At 43.2% G+C, this 19,458-nt stretch overlaps 1 protein-coding gene across 2 annotated transcripts; it reads right to left on the bottom strand.

The window, feature by feature from the left end:
* Positions 1 to 227: 227 nt before the first annotated feature.
* On the bottom strand, positions 228 to 9,654 carry LOC127005945 (tRNA methyltransferase 10 homolog A-like). Of its 2 annotated transcripts, none has more exons than XM_050875389.1 (2): positions 9,526 to 9,654; positions 228 to 4,569 (listed from the first exon to the last, which is right to left on the bottom strand). In XM_050875389.1, exon 2 carries the CDS (start codon positions 4,567 to 4,569, stop codon positions 2,980 to 2,982), a length of 1,590 nt encoding a protein of 529 aa, XP_050731346.1. In that variant the 5' UTR covers positions 9,526 to 9,654; the 3' UTR covers positions 228 to 2,979. The 2 variants fall into 2 exon arrangements, with proteins under 2 accessions (XP_050731346.1, XP_050731347.1); XM_050875390.1 differs by lacking the exon at positions 9,526 to 9,654 and adding an exon at positions 5,736 to 5,836.
* Positions 9,655 to 19,458: the final 9,804 nt, after the last annotated feature.

Below are 19,458 nucleotides of genomic sequence, written 5' to 3' on the forward strand. Positions count from 1 at the left end.
CTTATTTTCTCCTTTATCTTTACTTACTATGATTTTTACTACTTACTATGATTTTTATATTTTATTTCTTTATTTTCTCTCCTTTATCTTTACTTACTATGATTTTTACATTTTATTTCCTTATTTTCTTGCTTGAATCAATTATTTTCTCTCCTTTTACATTTTATTTCCTTATTTTCTTGCTTGAATCAATTATTTTCTCTCCTTTATCTTTACTTACTATGATTTTTACATTTTATTTCTTTATTTTCATGCTTGAATCACTTATTTTCTCTCATTTCTAATCTTCTATCCTTGTATTTCTATCTTTATTTTTAATTATTATATGATTTTCACCTTTTATTTCTTTATTTTCTTGCTTGAATCATTTATCTTCTATCTTTATCTTGCCCTTATCCTTCCTTACTATAATACACTATGGAACTGAAATTTTCATATTTTTTTATTTCCTTTCTTGAATGACTTATTTTCTGTCTTAATCTTTGGATCTTTATTGAAGAATTAGTGCCGGCCCTATTTTCCCAGCACTGTCAGGAACACTTTTGTAATAGCTTAACAATTCTTCCCATTTCATTTTTGTCTCTCCACAGCCCTAACACCATTAACAGCCAAGCATACTGCGTTGTCCTCCTCTATCCTCGTATTCCATTCCTCTTTGTCTAGAACTGTCACCGTTAACCTAGTAGCAGCGATGGGCCAAATTTGTGGCTTTACCGTGTAGCAGTGACTGGCCAAATTTGTGGCTTTACCGTGTAGCAGCAACTGGCCAAATTTGTGGCTTTACCGTGTAGCAGTGACTGGCCAATTTGTGGCTTTACCATGTAGCAGTGACTGGCCAAATTTGTGGCTTTACCGTGTAGCAGCGACTGGCCAAATTTGTGGCTTTACCGTGTAGCAGCGACTGGCCAAATTTGTGGCTTTACCGTGTAGCAGTGACTGGCCAAATTTGTGGCTTTACCGTGTAGCAGCGACTGGCCAAATTTGTGGCTTTACCGTGTAGCAGCGACTGGCCAAATTTGTGGCTTTACCGTGTAGCAGCGACTGGCCAAATTTGTGGCTTTACCGTGTAGCAGCGACGGGCCAAATTTGTGGCTTTACCGTGTAGCAGCGACAGGCCATTTTTGTGCCGTGATTTAAACCTCCCAAAATAGATGATACATAATGTGATTACAAATGCTTTGATATATATTTTGAAATGGTTTGTGTGAGGTGATTTTTTCTCATTTTTCTCGCTTAGGGGGACCATTAAGATACATGATCCCTGCTGCTACCAGGTTAAATTTTCAGCTCTCCATATGGTTCAGGGTGTTGTCTAGACTTATAATGGTGGGACAGGCAAACACTGGGTAAACCGTATTCTGTATATTCTTTGGGGAAGCAAACAGGGTATGAACGTGTATGTGGCATTGATTTTTACAGCAGAGTTCTCTTCTCTTCTTTTAGCAATATGTGATTCACCTCCTCTTCCTTCTCTCCATGTTTTAATTCTGGATATTATTACGTTTCTCTCCTTTTCCACCCCTGTATTATTTTCTTTGCCCATCTTTCTTTGTTAGCTTTACATCTTCCTTGAGCTAACTTATGTAAACCTTCCACAATTCTTGCTTTGAAGGTTTTCTAGCCCATGTCCTCTCTTATGGCCTCTACTGCTGTGCTCCAAGGGGCTCCTAATCCCTCCTCTTCCACCTGCTTACTATGCTCTGCTCCTTTCCATAAACTCCCACCCACATCATATCATTCCTTCCTTCTTCCAATTCTTTTTATACCAAGCCTTATAATAATTAAGTAGTCAACAAATTTTGATGAGTAGCCTGTTGAGTCCTGTTGTGGTGCTGCCAAGCCTCTCAGAACACTGTACTTTTTGGCTTCTGCCCAATAATTACTGCAGGAAGACATCAGTCATGGACGCTTTAACAATGACTCAAGATGAATAACAGTCTGTATGGGGGCGATGGTTTTGGGTCAGAAATCAGCAAATACAATTATGCCACGGTTTAATTTGTTCCAGAATTTTGCTCGCAAACCAAAAAACCTCATAAACCAAAGCAAACTTCTCCATTTAAATTAATGTGAATCCCATTAATGTGTTCCATATCACAAAAAATATTAACAAAAATCATTGTTATTTCATACGTAATAAAAGTAATTTTACTACACGTTCGCATCTCTGACTTGTACAACCAGGACGCTCATACACCAAGTCACCACTCATAAGCCAAGCCATTTTTATTATTTTGTTCGTAAACCAAGACACGATTGTACAATGCACTGAGTACACCGGGTATTCGATATATGCAAGTTCAAAATATGCGAATTCGCTCATATGCGACTAAGCTAAATGTGCCAAGTATTCGTTTTATGCGAGAAAAATTCGCTATTAGGAGAGCAGTGGTGCGTGTGTGACTGGTTGGTGAGGTATGGTGGCCGAATCGCACTAGAGGGCGGCGGGTACAAATGTTTCCCTGCACTTTCCTCGCCTATAATTAAACTTTTCCTCCCTCTGATCCTAAAGTTAATCCTCAGGTAGCTAATTATCAGCTTAAATCGTAAACTTTGGGTGTGTCTCCCCAGAAGCAATCTTTGGTGCTTTATCATTGTGAAACAGTGCTGGAATAAATATTTAGAGGCTTCGAAAATGTGTCGTGGTTCGATATGCGAATTCACATTATGCGAGCTTTTTGCAGAACGTAACCCTCGCATATAACGAATACCTGGTGTGAGGTTCTGAGGCGCACATTCAACACATCCTCAACACCACACATTCCCATCACCACCTCATTCAATACCCTCTTGTCCAATCTCACATAGGATCATACATGTTTTTACAGAGCTCTCCATGTGGTTCAGGGTGTTTTCTAGATTTGTAATGATGGGACAGACAAACACTAGGTAAACCATATTCTGTATTTTCTTTGGGGAACACAAAGTATGAACGTGTATGTGGCATCGATTTTTACAGCAGAGTTCTCTTCTATTCTATTATTTTAGCAATATGTGATCCACCTCCTCCTCCTCCTTCCCTTCCTTCTTCTCTCTTTTCATGTTTTCATTCTGGATATCATTACCTTTCTCCTCCTCCTTCCCTTCCTTCTCTTTTTTCATGTTTTCATTCTGGATATCATTACCTTTCTCCTCCTCCTCCTCCTCCTCTTTTGGCTTCTCTCTTTTTACTTCTACATCCTCGACATCATCACCTTTCTCCTCCTCCTCCTCCTCCCCCTCCTCCTTCCCCTTGGCCCCCTTCCTAGCTGGTAGTACAGACAGCAACACCTCCCTCCACCTTCCCCCCCCAGCCACTCCTAATAATATTCTAAACACCTGATCTATCGTTAGCACCTTCCTTGTCCTCATATCCAGGTAACGATCTAGCGGCAACCTTGCTGTTGCTAACTTATGGTCCTTAGCGAGCTCGTAACAATGGCCCTTGAGCTTGTTATGGTCCACCAACCCACCAATTATGTACACCTTGGTCTGATCTAAGGTCTGGAGGGTATGCGTACTCTCCGATGTCAGGTAAATGATGTCTGATTGGCGGAACTCACTCAGGTAACTCTCGGTCTGGAAATGCACATCCCAGTTCTCATAACCCGCTTGTTGCGACATTATAGATTTCGCACGTCCGGTAAACGATGTTACGTACAGTTGTAAGGGTGCCGGCACTCTGCGGTTCGCACTGTAGCATCGGGCAACTTGTCGAAGGCACTGCCCTAGTCTGCGGTCGTTCATGAGAGCTGCTAAGGATAAGTCAACAGCCACACGTAACTTGCAAGGACTGGCTGACATTTTTACACTGTGCTTTTTGAGTGATCGCCGACTTACTGGGGGTGTGTAGGAGGCTGGGGGTGCTGGAGCTAGATTAGGGTCTGCTTGGGCTGGTGAAGCTAGATTTTGGGCTACTTTGGGGTCTTGGTTACAGCGCAATGTTTTGAGTGCAGAAGGGGAAGAATTGGGTACATCTGATGGTTCAGGGCTATTTTCTAATCCTAGGCTAAGCTGAGGGGACTTCTCTGGGGTATGCTGGAGTCTGCGTTCCTTAGCCTTTTCCTTTTCACGCTGCCGTTTGTGTTTTTTCCTTGCTTCTTTCGTCTCCAGCCAGCGAGCGCGTTTGAGTTGCTTCTTGAGTTGACGTTTGGACAGAGTTTGTGCGTTTGTTGGTGCCGGGGATGTTTGTTTGGTGTCTGTATGGTCAGGTGGTGTGTGTGCGTGCGTTTGTGTGTCTTCCTCTTCTTTTTCCATTTTTTCTTCATTTTCTTGCGTTTTCTCTTTCTTGCCGATGTTTTTCTTTTCCCCTTTGTTTGCTTTTCTTTTATTTTCCTCCTTTCCTTCCTCTTCCTCATTCTTTACCTTCTCTTCTTCTTCTTTCATCCTCTTTTCTACTTCCTCCACTTCCTTCATTCTTGCTGAGTTGTCCTCCTCCTCCTCCTCCCTCCTCTTGATTTCTTCCTTCTCTTCCTCTGGTTTGGTTTCCTCTTCCATCATTCTCCTTCTCTTCTTGTGTTGTCTTCCCTCCTCCTCTTCCTCCTCCTCCTCCTCTCCTCTTGTCTTGGTCCTCGCCTCCTCCAAATCCATCTGTGAAAAGAAGAGATCATATTATAAAATCATTCTCTTTCTACTCTTCCTCTTCCTCTCCCTTCTTGATTCTCTATGCCCATCTATTATTATTATTATTATTATTATTACAAGAGGCGAAGCAGGTAGAGAGGGAAGAACGCAGACACTACAAGCCACCTGTACAGATAAACAAGCTTTGTAGAGACCTGAAACTTCTCGGATTGGACTTGTAATACGGCCCCTAAACCAACCTTTGTAGGGACCTGAAACTTCTCGGATTGGACTTGTAATACAGCCCCTACACCAACCTTTGTAGGGACCTGAAACTTCTCGGATTTGAATTGTAATACGGCCCCTAAACCAGGGGTTACAACACCTAAGCTATTGGGAAAGGCTGAAATACCTCCACATATACTCCCTACAAAGAAGAAGGGAAAGATACATAGTGATTTATGTCTGGAAGATCCTGGAGGGAATGTGCTCAATGTAGGTGTGGAGGTGAACGTTCATCTAAGGGGAGGAAGGTTGTGCTATGTGAAGGGCACTCAGGGAAACACCCAAAGAGTCAAGACAATAATACACAACTCCTTCACAAACAACGGTACCAGATTTAACTGCTTGCCTTGAGGGACCTAACAGGGTTACCAGTAGAGTCCTTCAAATATAAACTGGACAAGTGGCTCAGCACGCTACCAGATGAGCCACCCATACCAGGCTACCCAAGCTGCCACCACAACACCCTGCCTCAAGCCATCCAGAGAGCAGGGGAAGGGGAAGCACCTGGTATCAGTGGAGGCCCACCTCAGCTGTGCCAATAACAGGAAAAATCGACCAAGGTAACAAAAGTAAGTAAGTAACCACAGGACCACTAGGGCCTCTTACAGGGAATCTTCTGTGAGTATTGTTAGTGTTGGTGTGTTGTGGTGACAAGTGAGTGTGTATGTGTATTTGTTTTCTGAATGAGTCTATTGTACCGCAGTCTAAAATCTGATGAGGGAGGATGTTCCAGTCACGTATGGTGCGTGGAAAGTATGAGTGCTTGTATGCTCTCGCCGGCGAGAGCCAACAGCAAGTCATCTCTTTCTCCTTTTACTTGTTTCACAGCCTCCCACACTCTTCCAGGCACCCTCACTTCTTCCCCGATCCTAACACCTGCTACAACACCTGTAACAGCAACAACTTGCCTATAACTGGTATATATGGAGGCTGATGTGACTGATCCACCAATGTAAACAAACACACGTGGGAGGCTTGTGATTGAACTTGAGGTTTGAGAGAGAGAGAGTTGTTGTTGTTGTTGATTTGTCCTCCCAGGGGAGGGCACGGGCCGGCGGGCCCGTCAGAGGATGTCTTCAGTTTTCAGCTTATCGAGGAGGTGGGAATTTTGCCACCACCTCTGCCAGGGTGGAGACTTGGGTGAGGCTCACTCGCTCTGCTGCTGTCTGGGGAGCCGTGTCGTCGTCAGGGTGGAGCTGTGGGCCGGGCGGGTGCAGCGGGGTGGTGAGGGGGCACTCCAGTATGTAGTGCAGCAGAGGTTTCCGGGTGGCTTGCCAGCAGTGGGGGCAGGGTGGGGTATCCTTGTTTGCCACCTCCTCGTAGCAGGCAAACCCGAGTCTGAGGCGGCGGATGGAGGCGAGGATGGTGTTGGGTGTGGTGTTGGGGAGCTGTATGACAGGCTTGTGGTGGGTGGCCGTGCTGTACCACGAGGCAGAGGCAGAGCCCTGAACCAGGACGGCCTCGTGTTCTAGTCGGGTGAGTGAGAGGGCCGCCTGGGATGCTTTGTTCTTAATGTAGGACAGGCTGGGGGCAAGGGGGAAGGTGATCTGTGGAAGGGACCGAGCCGTGGCAGCAGCACGGTCAGCCTTCTCGTTCCCTCTCAGACCAACGTGGCTTGGCACCCAGTCCAGGATGATGTTCTTGCCCAGTGAGACAAGGGTGTTGGCTTCATGGAGGATGGTGGTTATGAGCCGAGTGTTGTCTCTGACGCTCATTGCCTGCAGGACCTTGAGGGCTGACAGCGAGTCGGAGTGGATGATGATGGTGGTGTTCATATCGGCAGTGGCGTGACGCAGGGCACAGAGGATGGCTGCCAGTTCTGCCTGCAGGATGGAGACTTGCGGTGGCAGGCGCCACAGTCCTGTCTGGGTTCCGCACACAAAGGCAGCCCCCACAGACCCATCGGCGCCCAGCGAGCCATCGGTGTAGTAGTGGCTGGCAGTCCTGTCGTCCATGGAAGCCACGCGCTGCAAAGCCTCTTGGCGGAGGGTGATGGGGTGAGAGGCCCTAGGAGCTGAGGTGGTAGGGAGGCTCATCTGGAATGGACCAGGAACCCAGGGTGGAGGGGAGTGGTAGCCAGGGTGTGGCAGGTCTGGGCCACTGCAGACAAGCCTCTCCACTTCCAAGTGACGGACTGCGTCGGCGGCATCATGTATCCAGTCCCCGTCTGGAGTGGCTTGTGGTGGTCTCTGGAAGGCATGAAGCAGCTGTGTGGAGACTGTGCCGTGTGGTTGCTGCTTCATGAACTTCCCAACTACAGTGGATGTTCGGGCAAGGATGCGGTGGTGGAGTGATGGGAAGCCACTTTCCAGGCGAAGGTTGGTCAGGCGGGTCCATGGCGGGGCTCCTAGAATGACCCGGAGAGCGTCATTTTGTGCCACCTCTAACTTCTTTGTGAGTGCAGGGGAGAGCGAACACAGGCAAGGAGCGCAGTAGTCTATGATAGACCGTATGGCGTGTGTGTAGAAGGCGCGTAAGACACGATAGGATGCCCCCGTGTTTTGTTTGGACAGAGCTCGCAGGATGTTGGTGCGAGTTGCTGCGCGCTCTCTTAGATAGCGTACCTGAGTGCCGAACCGAAGGTGACTGTCGGTTCGGCACTCAGGTACGCTATCTAAGAGAGAGAGAGAGAGAGAGAGAGAGAGAGAGAGATTTACATAGATTTACATAGAAAATCAGACCACACAGACCCCATGGTCCAGACTTGGTGGTCTGTCCTTAAACCTAAGTGATTTTACATTAATCAGAAGACTCCAAAACGTTGCATTTCTACTCTAGTTGATATTAAGTTGAAGGAAGTGACGGTCGAGCTTATTTTTGAGAGAGAGAGAGAGAGAGAGAGAGAGAGAGAGAGAGAGAGAGACTGGTGAAAGCAAGTCGCGTCAGTCAGTCAGTCAGTCAGGTGGTCAGTAGCCTATAGTAGTAGTAGTCAGTCAGTAGTGGTAGTATAATCAGTCGATCACTACTACTACTACTACTACATAAATGATACCTCCACCCACTACTACTACTACTACTACTACTATTGTACTACTACTGCTACTAGTATACTACTACTACTACTTACAAGTACTACTACTTACAAGTACTACTACTTACTACTTTATACTACGTACTACTACTACTACTACTACTCGTTGCTACTACTACTACTACAACTAAAATAATAATAATAATAAATGGTTTATTCATTTTTTGGCAGATTGTGTGCGTGTGTGTGTGACCTGTAAAGATTATGCAACTCTACGGGGTGTGACTACCTTTTTCCAAAAAGATGGTTATCTTGGGGTTTTACATGTACCACCACCTCGAGGAAACGACAAAACATCCAGTGGTAGTGTCGGTTTTGTTCTAGGTCATAAAAAAACGGAGATATGAGCGATAATGTAAAATCATACCAAAACCCTTTTCGGCCTCTCACGCCTTTATTCCGGGGTATTTCTTAATGTAACAGGTCTTATCATGGGCACCAGATCACGAGAAAGCCATTGCTGTTTTCAGAATTCGTCTAGCTCCATTAATAATTGAGTTATGTTTATATAAAGAAAGTTTCACAGTTTACCAAAGTGTGGCTTTATCTCTCAGTGATTTTCCTTGTCCTGGGCACCAAACTGAAGCTAAAGACTCGGGGAAGGTATTTCTTGTCTTGGTTTTACGATAGATAAACGGATAAAGTAGATATAACCATGATTCTGCGCAACTGTCGAAAATTTGCTCACATTTCAGCTGTTTTCCGCGCCATTTGCCACTAATTCTCGTGATTTTGGCACTCCCCTGATGTAAAATGTGACGCTGAAGCTGTTCCCGTTGAGTAAATTCCAATTGGCTGAGAATTAAGGGAGATATTTTAATGTTTCTTAATAAAAGGTGCTTGGGGAGGGGGGAGTGGTAAGGGGGTAATGTGGAGGGGGGTGAGGGAGGAGGTAGTAAGGGGGTGAGGTAGAGGGGGGTGAAGTAAACGATACCATTGGCTGCACTCAAAGACTTTTTCATGTATTATCGGACATATTTTAAATGTTTTGTATTTTTTATTTTTTTATTGATGACCTCTTTAGTATAGTTTACAGCCATGAAATGCGTTCTTTTGGACATAATTCAAAATAGTATTACTTTACATGCATGTTGCGGGTGTCAAAATGGGTGGTGAACTGTATGAGTTTTAAGGATAATTTAACTTAATGAGCAAAACTACTGAAAGGGATGTGAAGGAAAACAGTTAAATATTTCAGAGGAGCGCCATGTCTTCTCCATCTCCCAGACGCTCTATAGCCTGATAGAGTCCACAGAATGACGCCATAATCGCTATTTCATGATTCAGTGCCGGTTTTTAGTATTATTTTTAGGTTTTGTGAGCTGGTTGGTATGGAAAAAGATTTGGTTTAATTATACAATGTGATTTATCTCCAGAATGAAGAGGAAAATGGCAATATATAAGGGTGAAGCTATGAGACCGCCAAAGACACCCACAAAACGCTTTATTTCCCCGGCCATGGTAAATATTGTGCCTTTTAGTGAAAGAACACAAATAACGTAACACCAATGAAAGGTAAACAGGTGAAAAAGCAGTACAGAGGACGAATAGGAGGAGGAATAAGGCCAAGATAAGGGGGTACCGAGCCCTAAGACCCAGTCCCAGGCCGAGACCAAGAGGCGGGAACCAATACAAATCCCGCCGAGTCCATATTTCTACCTTTTTACCTGTGTTTTACGTCGCCAAGATGAGCGAGACGAGTGCCGTGTTGGAGAAGTCACTCCATGCCGTCTGTGGTGAGTGGAGGAAGCATGTGGAGGCTGTGGAAGAGGAGAAAATAGGGGGAAAACAAGCGCCATGGTGGAGGAGGGAGAGAGATGGGAGCTGGGGAGGAATTTCATCGAGGGTGGACAGCGAAGGGGAGAGGGAGGGAAGGAAGATGTATTTTGACTAGGGAGGAAAGGAAGGAAGGGAGGACAGAATGGGGAGGAGGAGGGAGGGAAGGAAGATGTATTTTGACTGGGGAGGAAAGGAAGGAAGGGAGGACAGAATGGGGAGGAGGAAGGAAGGAAGGGAAGATGTATTTTGACTGGGGAGGAAAGGAAGGCATGGAGGACAGAATGGGGAGGAGGAGGGAGGGAAGGGAAGATGTATTTTGACTGGGGAGGAAAGGAAGGCATGGAGGACAGAATGGGGAGGAGGAAGGAAGGAAGGGAAGATGTATTTTGACTGGGGAGGAAAGGAAGGCAGGGAGGACAGAATGGGGAGGAGGAAGGAAGGAAGGGAAGATGTATTTTGACTGGGGAGGAAAGGAAGGCAGGGAGGACAGAATGGGGAGGAGGAAGGAAGGAAGGAAGATGTATTTTGACTGGAGAGGAAAGGAAGGAAGGGAGGACAGAATGGGGAGGAGGAGGGAGGGAAGGGAAGATGTACGTTGACTGGGGAGGAAAGGAAGGAAGGGAGGACAGAATGGGGAGGAGGAAGGAAGGAAGGGGAGATGTATTTTGACTGGGGAGGAAAGGAAGGAAGGAAGGACAGAATGGGGAGGAGGAAGGAAGGAAGGGGAGATGTATTTTGACTGGGGAGGAAAGGAAGGCAGAGAGGACAGAATGGGGAGGAGGAGGGAGGATGGGAAGATGTATTTTGACTGGGGAGGAAAGGAAGGAAGGGAGGACAGAATGGGGAGGAGGAAAGAAGGAAGGGAAGATGTATTGGTAAATGTTCAGAGGGTTGCCCATCTCACTGTGGTACTTCTCACCCTAACCATGGGCTAGATCTCATAATTCTATGCATTTTGAACTACATATATATGCCTCGCAAATTGATAGAAACGCTGCAAGCGATTTTTGAAAAGTTAGTGAGTTGGTTATGTAGTGCAGCGACTATGCGTGATGGGAGAGCCACTCCTTACCGAGTCGGCCAAAGAGGTACCCCACTGGCTAAGTGGGTTATGGGAGGTTCGTTTTAGGTCCGTGCCAGTATTTCATTACCTACCTTATGAAACATCAGTATCTCTTCATATATCTTTTCTACAAACCCTCAGCAGTCATGGAAACGCTTTGAAAATCCAATTCAAGGACTTTTCTTTACTCTTGAAAATAGGGGATAATGTTTATGAAAGTGCGTCGCCTCCTCTGGCGACGGCCGCGACAACGCTGCAGCCGGTGTTGCGAGAAATACCTCCTCGCTGAAATAAGTCACATATACATGTGGGGGGGTCCAGGGGGGGGGCATAACCCCCCCTGGTTAGAAGGGGGGGGGTCGAGAGGGGCGCAGCCCCCCCGTTAGTAGGTCGTAAAGTTTGGTTGGGTTAGTTTAAATATGTTCCCCCACCCTAAACCCTCTGCGAGCTATTTTGCAGCTGCAGCGGCTGATGATGAAATTGCAATAAGTCTCTTTTTTAGTAGTTTCCGAAGAAAAAAACTCCAAATGAAAAAGCATGAGGCCGCTGACGTTGAGCGTCGGTGCCGCCGCTCACAGCACGGCAGCCGTTGGTCTCCGTGTTCTAAAAAAGATAAATAACCACGCGTGGTAGACCTGGTCTCACATGCGTGGGCTAATCGCTGACCTAGCGTACCATTGCAAACCAAGCATTTGTAGAGAAGATATATGAAGACCTAGTGATGTTTCATAATGTAGGTAATGAATGCAAGCTATTATGCGGCAGCAGCGGCGGCACCAACGTGTCAATGCCACGAGGCGGCTGCAAAAAACTCACTAACTTTTCAAAAATCGCTAGCGGCGTTTCTAACAGTTTGCCGCGCACATAAATGGGGTTCAAAATGCGTAGAATAATGAGATCTAACTGATGGGAAGTGTGAGAAGAGACGGGGAACAAAGTATCCCAGTCATCCCCGTGACGCCCCGAGGCGGCCGCAAAAAACTCACTAACTTTTCAAAAATCACTAGCAGTGTTTCTATCAATATGCAAGGCATATAAATGGGGTTCAAAATGCATAGAATTGTGAGATCTAACCCATCATTAGGGTGAGAAGTACCACAGTGAGATGGGCAACTCTATGAACATTTACCGATGTATTTTGACTGGGGAGGAAAGGAAGGAAGGGAGGCCAGAATGGGGAGGAGGAAGGAAGGAAGGGAAGATGTATTTTGACTGGGGAGGAAAGGAAGAAAGGGAGAACAGAATGGGGAGGAGGAAGGAAGGAAGCGAAGATGTATTTTGGCTGGGGAGGAAAGGAAGGAAGGGAAGATGTATTTTGACTGGGGAGGAAAGGAAGGAAGGGAAGATGTATTTTGACTGGGGAGGAGCATAAGAACATCAGTTCAGTTCAGTAGTAGGTGTGGGATAAGCCTTGGCCTCGGCTCCTACTAGGCTGTTTCTTTAGTTGTGCTGCAGTTCCCGTGTTTTTCTCTGTCTTGTTTTCCAGATAGTTTTGATATATTCTTTTCTTTCTTGTATATCTTTGATTCTTTGTTCACCGAAAAGTAGTGATTCTGCAATTATTTTTTGTGTGTTGTGAGAAGTTTGATGTAATTTAAATTTGTTTCTTATGTCGTCATAACCTGTACGTACATACAGTTGAGTTTATTTTGTTTGTATCTTCTTATCTTACCCTACCCTGCCTTACCTTACCTCTCTCTCTCTGGTCATCTCTTAGTCATTCCATAGTTAGTTAAGACACTATCTTGCCTTGCCTTGCCTTAACATCTCCTCTCTCTCTGGTCATCTCTTACTGTCACCCCATAGTAAGATAGTAGGTTAGTTGAGACACTATTACTATTCAATATTATTACCTTACCTTGCCTCTCTCTCTCTCTCCCTCCCTTCTGATACCTTTCTCTCTCTCTTTTATCAGTAAATTTCTTCTGTTCTTTCATTATTTCTTTTCCTTTTCTCATCTCTCTCTCTCATTTGCTTCTCATTTCGTTCTCTCTCTCTCTCCCTCTTTACCTTTTCCTCTCTCTCATAGGAATATAACATACAAACATTACAAATTAACTTTTTATTAATAGAAAAACACACATACATACATATACATAGTAAAATTGATAAGGCTATGTGGCTATGTAAGTACTATGTTGGGTAGGGGGAGAGGGAGGGAGAAGGGGGTCCTTCATGAGACTGGGGGGTATGTGTCTGGGGGTTGTCAACATACTGTGGGGTCCTGTGAGCTGTGGTGAGGTGAGAGAGAGAGAGAGAGAGAGAGAGAGAGAGAGAGAGAGAGAGAGAGAGAGAGAAGGGGGGGGGGGGGCACCTCTCTCTATCTCACCTCTCGAGTGTCTCTCTCACTACTGTATAATATGTATTGTATATGTAAGTTGTATGAACTAATAAAAGTGAAAAATATAAAGAAATAGGTGTTTGTCATATATATGTGTGTGAGTGTGTACTCTTCTCTTCTTCTTCCATTCTTCCTCCTCCTCTTGTTGTTCTTCTTCCATTCTTCCTCCTCCTCTTCTTCTTCCATTCTTTCTCCTCGTCTTCTTCTGATCTTCCTGTTGCCTTTTATCATCATCATCTTCCTTTTCCTTTTCCTCCTCCTCTTCTTCTTCTTCTTGGTCCTGCATCAACATACACCTGAGGAGAATAACTATATTAATGGATTGGAGAGAGAGAGAGAGACCTATACCAAATGAAGAACAGGAAGAAGATGCAATAACAGAAGGAGGAGGAGAAACTATGCTAAAAAAGAGAAATGAGAGGAAGAGCAAGAAGGAAGAGAAAATGTGCTGATCAGAGGAAGAGAAAGAGAACCAAATGGAAGGAGGTAAGGAAGAGGAAGGAGGTAAGTGGAGGAAAATGGAGAAGAAATTAGAAGTAGAAGGGAGAGAGAGAGAGAGAGAGAGTACTTATAATATTACATAGAAAAACAAAACACACACACATTGCCTGCCTATCTAGATATTGACAATGTAATATATTCATACTGAGCGAGTCCACAACACCATGGAGGTGGAGTGGTCAGGGTGCAGGTCTTGGCCCTCAGGAGTAGCTCACAGCAGGAGTTTCAGTACACTCTCTGATTGGCTGCCACGACCTTCACTGTACATCAGTCGGGAACTTGAAATGGCTGAGAGTAAAGCTACAAGTTGCCAAGTCAATCATCCACTCCATCAGGAAGTTATTTACTTAATCTCAGTTATTCATTCATCAGTCAGTCAATCTTACACACACACACACACACACACACATATGCAGAGGCAGTATGGTCTCCCCATAAGAAGAAACACATAAAGAAACTAGAAAGAATACAAAAGATGGCAACAAAAATGGTTCCAGAGCTGGAGGGATTGACATACGAGGAGAGACTAAAGGAAATTGACTTACCAACACTAGAACAAAGAAGAGAAATGGGAGACCTAATACAAATCTACAAATTATTGAGCAAAATGGAAGAAGTAGACAACGGGGAGTTCCTACTAAAAGAAGAAATTACCACCAGGAACACAAGAGGACATAGTAAAAAATTGAGGAAGGGAAGATGCTTGAGAGACAAAGAAATATAGCTTCCCGCAAAGAAATATAGAGGTTTGGAACAGACTAAGTGAGGCTGTAGTATTGGTGAGGAGTGTGCAAAGCTTTAAGGAAAAGTTGGATAAATGCAGATACAGAGATGGGACTACAACTAGGTAAATACACACAACTAGGTAAATATACACACACACACACACACACACACCTGATGTGATAACCTGTTGATACAGTAGGTTAAAGGAGAAACAAGGCTGAGAGGGGATGACCAACCATCAAGACTTGACCTAATTTTCACAAAAAATGTTGAGTTAGATGAAGGAGTCAGTGATGAGTGCCCCTTAGGAAAGAGTGGCCATCAACTATTACAGATGAAAACTATGGAAGGATATGAATATTGAGATGAGGCATAAAAGGAAAAAAGGAAAAACTACACAAAGGCAGATTATATTGGACTCAAGACAGAGAATTGGAACTAAAATGGTCCAAGAACTCTCGAATATGACGTATGAAGACAGATTGAGGGAGATGGACTTGACGACAATGGAACAAAGAAGGGAGAGAGGAGATCTGATCACACTGTACAAGTTGGTAAATAAGTTTGATGAGGCAAAAGTTGGAAAGTTTTGTTAATTGGGCGCAACATCTGTGGTCATATGCCGGGGAGAGACAGGAGGGGAAGCCTGATGGCTCCAGGGCACCAGACCTGGCTGTCAGGCCTGGTCAGTAGTTTCTGGGGGAGCAATACCCCCCCCCCCCCCCCACTGTTTACTATATTGCCTCAAAATTCCCCTGAAAGTGCATACTTTAAAAAAAATTCCCCCACCTGTGCATGTTTGCTTCACTCACCACTCTCCCCGCCACCTCATGAACCTATGATGCCCTCTAGCCCCCCACCAAATATCTGCCAAAATTACAGGCCTGCTGGCTCTACCTCTGTTTCGGGTGTATGCTTTGGGCGACCCTCCTCATCTTTCTGTGCATTGTCTCAGTACAAGCTGCTAGTCATCCACTCTTCAGTCTTTTTCAAATAAAATAGTTAAGGAAATGATAGCTCCCAAAGAATTAATTACGATACTGATTTTTTTTCCTTAAAACAATTACTCTGGTTTACTGATCATGGAAGCAAACACCAAGCAAATATACTAGATCTTAATTATTATTGAGTCACCATTTACAGCAACATATTTCTTATAGCCATTAATGTAATGTATTTCCAGATGTCATAACTTTGTGCTGTAATAATATCTGGTTGACAGCAACAAATATCATACATATACACAAAGAAGGCAATTTGAGAAACAGGAATAAGATAATTCTCAGATAACATAAATACTCAAAATATTATTGAAGATAAAAATACAATTCATATATTTTATACAATGACTTCCATACAATAAAGGAATGTTACTAACTGCATTACTGTTGCATCTTCACTGTTACACTACACTGGTCTTTTCCTAACTGTGTTGCTTTGCTTCACTGAACACACTCTGCAGGACAGTATTCAGTTTTAGAGGTATTTTTATGACAAAACAAAATGTTATATTTGTAGTGACCCACTTGCCTCCCCACCTTGGAAAAAATAAGATGATTTACTTCTGTAATGCACAAGGTGAATGCTGGGTATGGGATATTTGATCTCATCCTTAACTCTATACCCAGAACAAATACACAGAACTGGACAATGTGCCAGGCCAGCTGGTACTGAAGCTTATAGGTAGTGTAATTCACCTACTTGTATCTTCATGGAGTGAGCTAAAAACTCATGTGTCCTAGGTCAGAAAGCCTTTGGTTTTCACCCATGGGTTACTGGGCCTTGGCACCACCAAACCACCACCCCAGAGGATGGAAAACAACCCTTGACTGATACCTGGTAGCTAATCACTGCTGGGTGGATAGGGGCATAGATGTAAAGAGCCTGCCCATCAGTCTCCACTTTGTCCAGGAAATGAAACTAAGCATGCTAATCATTGCATTACAAAGCACCATTTTGTCCCCCCCAAATACACAGATACATAGAGGAGGTAGGACACAATGCTCAGCTAATGCCTGGTGCCTATTCACTACTGGGTGGGGATGACAGCAGACTGCCCACCCCTCTCTATTCTGCCTTGGAATGGAACCTCTGATTTCTTGGTTGTGAGCTGAGCGCTAACCACTACATTATGGCGCACATTGTGTGTGTGTAGTGGGTGAGGGGGCATGAAAGAAGTTTTAAAAGACTTTGAGGCTGGGTTCCCCACATTACTTTTTACTGGAATAGGTCTTTGAATAACATTTTTATTGATCTTTCTAAAGCATATCTAAAGCTTATACTCACTTCATTGCTTGATGTTTAACGTGTTTTGGATGTGTGATGCATTTTCTGACTAAAAGTTTGGGGATACATTTTCTGACCAGAAACAAGCCATGGGAAACAAACTCTTGTTTATATCATTTAGCCCATGGTAATATTTGTTTTGTTATACATTGTTTGGCTAAAAGTCGTTGTTTCCAAGAACCTATCAACACCAGTGAGAACCTACTGTATATGGGTAGAAATGTAAGAGGGTGATTATGAAATGAGAAGCTGTGTATGAAGTTGTAGCTTGGAACCTCTTACAGTTTTGAAGTTTTTTTGAGGAATGTAACTCAGTTGTATAGCGAGGGATACCTGAAGTAGTAGTACATTAGCTGCAGCATGCAATGGCTGAGTGATTGATAGTTTCTTTAAGAAACTGGCAAAGAAATCTTCTTGTATTGCATTAAGATGGTATAGCTACTGTAAATATGAACCATAAACTCTGAGTAGTAGAAAACACGAAGTTTACAACAATAACATTTTCAAAGTATCTAATATAAAACCAAAAATATATATGAAAATAGTATTCTGGTATAAGCAGTTATCTTGAGACAAAACGTTATGGCAGTAACAGACAAATGCAGTTGCCTAATACTAGATTAGACTAAGCAGCCACTTTTGAACCTATTGCTTACATATACCTCAGAATGCTTGGCACTAGATAAATATAACGGTGCAGGACACGCCTAAAAGTGTTTGTAGGTAAGGCAATTAAGTCATAGGAATAGTAAAACTTCATGACTAAATAAAAATTGGGTGCAATTTTTTTTGAAAGAAAACCAAAAATATGAAACATGAAATTAGTAGTAAAAAACAAAAAGGAATTAACCACTAGAAATACTATTATTGGGCAAATGTTTTGCCTCGGTAATCATATGATAAGCTTTTTAATCTTAAGCCTCAGAAAACAGAAAGCATATTCTTTTTGTAACGTTTAAACTTCCACTGTTTCTGTCTCTGATATTTTTCTATACTCCTGTTTTCTGTGGCCTATAATATAACTTAGTTTGTACATTCCCACATTTTTCCTCTATACTTTTACCTCATCCTGCACTCTTGAGGTAACACACCTGAAAAATAAAAACATAATACTGATTGCCACACCAAGGATAGGGGTTAAACAATGAAAATTATTAATTTCACTGGAATTATAACTAATATATTTACACTCCCTGATGTCACACATCTTTAATAAATTTGAATACTTTATATAAAAATACCTTCACTTACAATATCATGAAAGCCCAACATTATTTCCTTTACTTTCACACATTCTAACTTTTTAAAACATGTAGGGTGGAGTTTTGTATGCTCCCCCTCTGCCCAGTGTCAGGATTGCCTGTAGCTGTGACTGGGCCAGACCCATTGTGTTTCCTTCGTGTGGAAGCTCGATGAATGAAAGTCAGTGGCAGATGGATATCCACATCAACACTAATGGCTATTCCACAACCCTTTAAAAGCCTTTCAAATCAAATCACTTTCCTGTGAAACATATGGCATACTTCATCTTCCTTGCACTGGTAATACAAGTTCTGTTTAGAGAATGTGTGTGGCTTCATATATGCTGAGATGTGACCAGATAGCATCAAGACTTAGAATTTTAAGGAAAATGGGCTTACCATGTGGCAAATCAATTCCCCTTTGAAATGAGACACTTAAAGCAATTATTTCAGTAGATTTTCCATTACTCAAATATCTCTTAAAAAATTTCTTCTTAATATCAAGAATAATTTCTACACTGGCTCGGGATTTGAAACTTACACAGTCTTTTCCCTTGCATATGCTCTTGTGATACATAAAAAAATAGATTAGCAAAGGCTGCAGAGTTGAGACTGTCATAATTGTTGAATTCATGTTTGATTACACTGTAGAACTGGCAGAGTTGATGGATATAGACTCATGCTCTCAAGTGAGGTTTCCTGCACCACCACTCTGTTTTGTGATAACAGCGAATAACTTGCCGAGAATAACTAAGCACTCAATGAACATTATTATTCATATATTTAATGGGATATCCTTAATGAAGTTAACAGACAGCTGCACTACAACAATAAATTCGTGCATTTGATTCAGCATCCAAACATTGCCAAAACAAGCAATGAATTCAAGCAGTGCAGCAACTCTATTTTCTAGTCTGCAACACAAGCATAATCTTGATAATGATGATGGATTTCTTGAAGTGCTCTTGAACAATGAAATAACCATTGGAATGTGGGGATGAAATGGAAAGGGGATTACTTCACCACTGCAGAAAGTTCACTATTATAACAATATGTCTGGGATACTTTTTGGTTACATCTTGAACATATAAGGAAGGGTGTAGTTGGCACCCTTGGTGGTGGCATCTGCACTGCCTTAGAGCTGAAGAGCTTCAATGCAGGAACAGCAGTAAGCACAAGTTATCACAATAGGTTTAGATTAGGTTTGTCCACAGTCTCGTACACAAAATAAATTATTTCTCCATCCGGACAATAACTGGAATCTATAGATAGCTAATTACAAGAGTACTTTCAGTATAATTGCCTATTAATCATAGGTTCAACAATTCACTGTAGTATAGTTCAGGATATCATGTGTCATAAGGAGCCTGCTGCTGCCATTATATTTTCAAATTGCTTATGACAGCAGCCACTGTTTGAATATTGTTTAGGAGGCTGACACATAACACACTGATTAGGAGCACAAAATAATTGGATCACACACAACTGCTCTCATTTTTGTATTTCATACAATTTTCAATTGGCTGTCACTGAACCATGTTACTAACACTTTCAGAGGCAATAAATTATTTCTTCCACAGCCATGTCAGGTTCCTGAGTAGCAAGACTACACTTCAGCTTCATCAGTGGCAGTGATGACACTGGTCGTGGTGACAAGAGAGCT

This window comes from Eriocheir sinensis, chromosome 31, assembly GCF_024679095.1.
Source record: "Eriocheir sinensis breed Jianghai 21 chromosome 31, ASM2467909v1, whole genome shotgun sequence".
NCBI lineage: Eukaryota > Metazoa > Arthropoda > Malacostraca > Decapoda > Varunidae > Eriocheir > Eriocheir sinensis.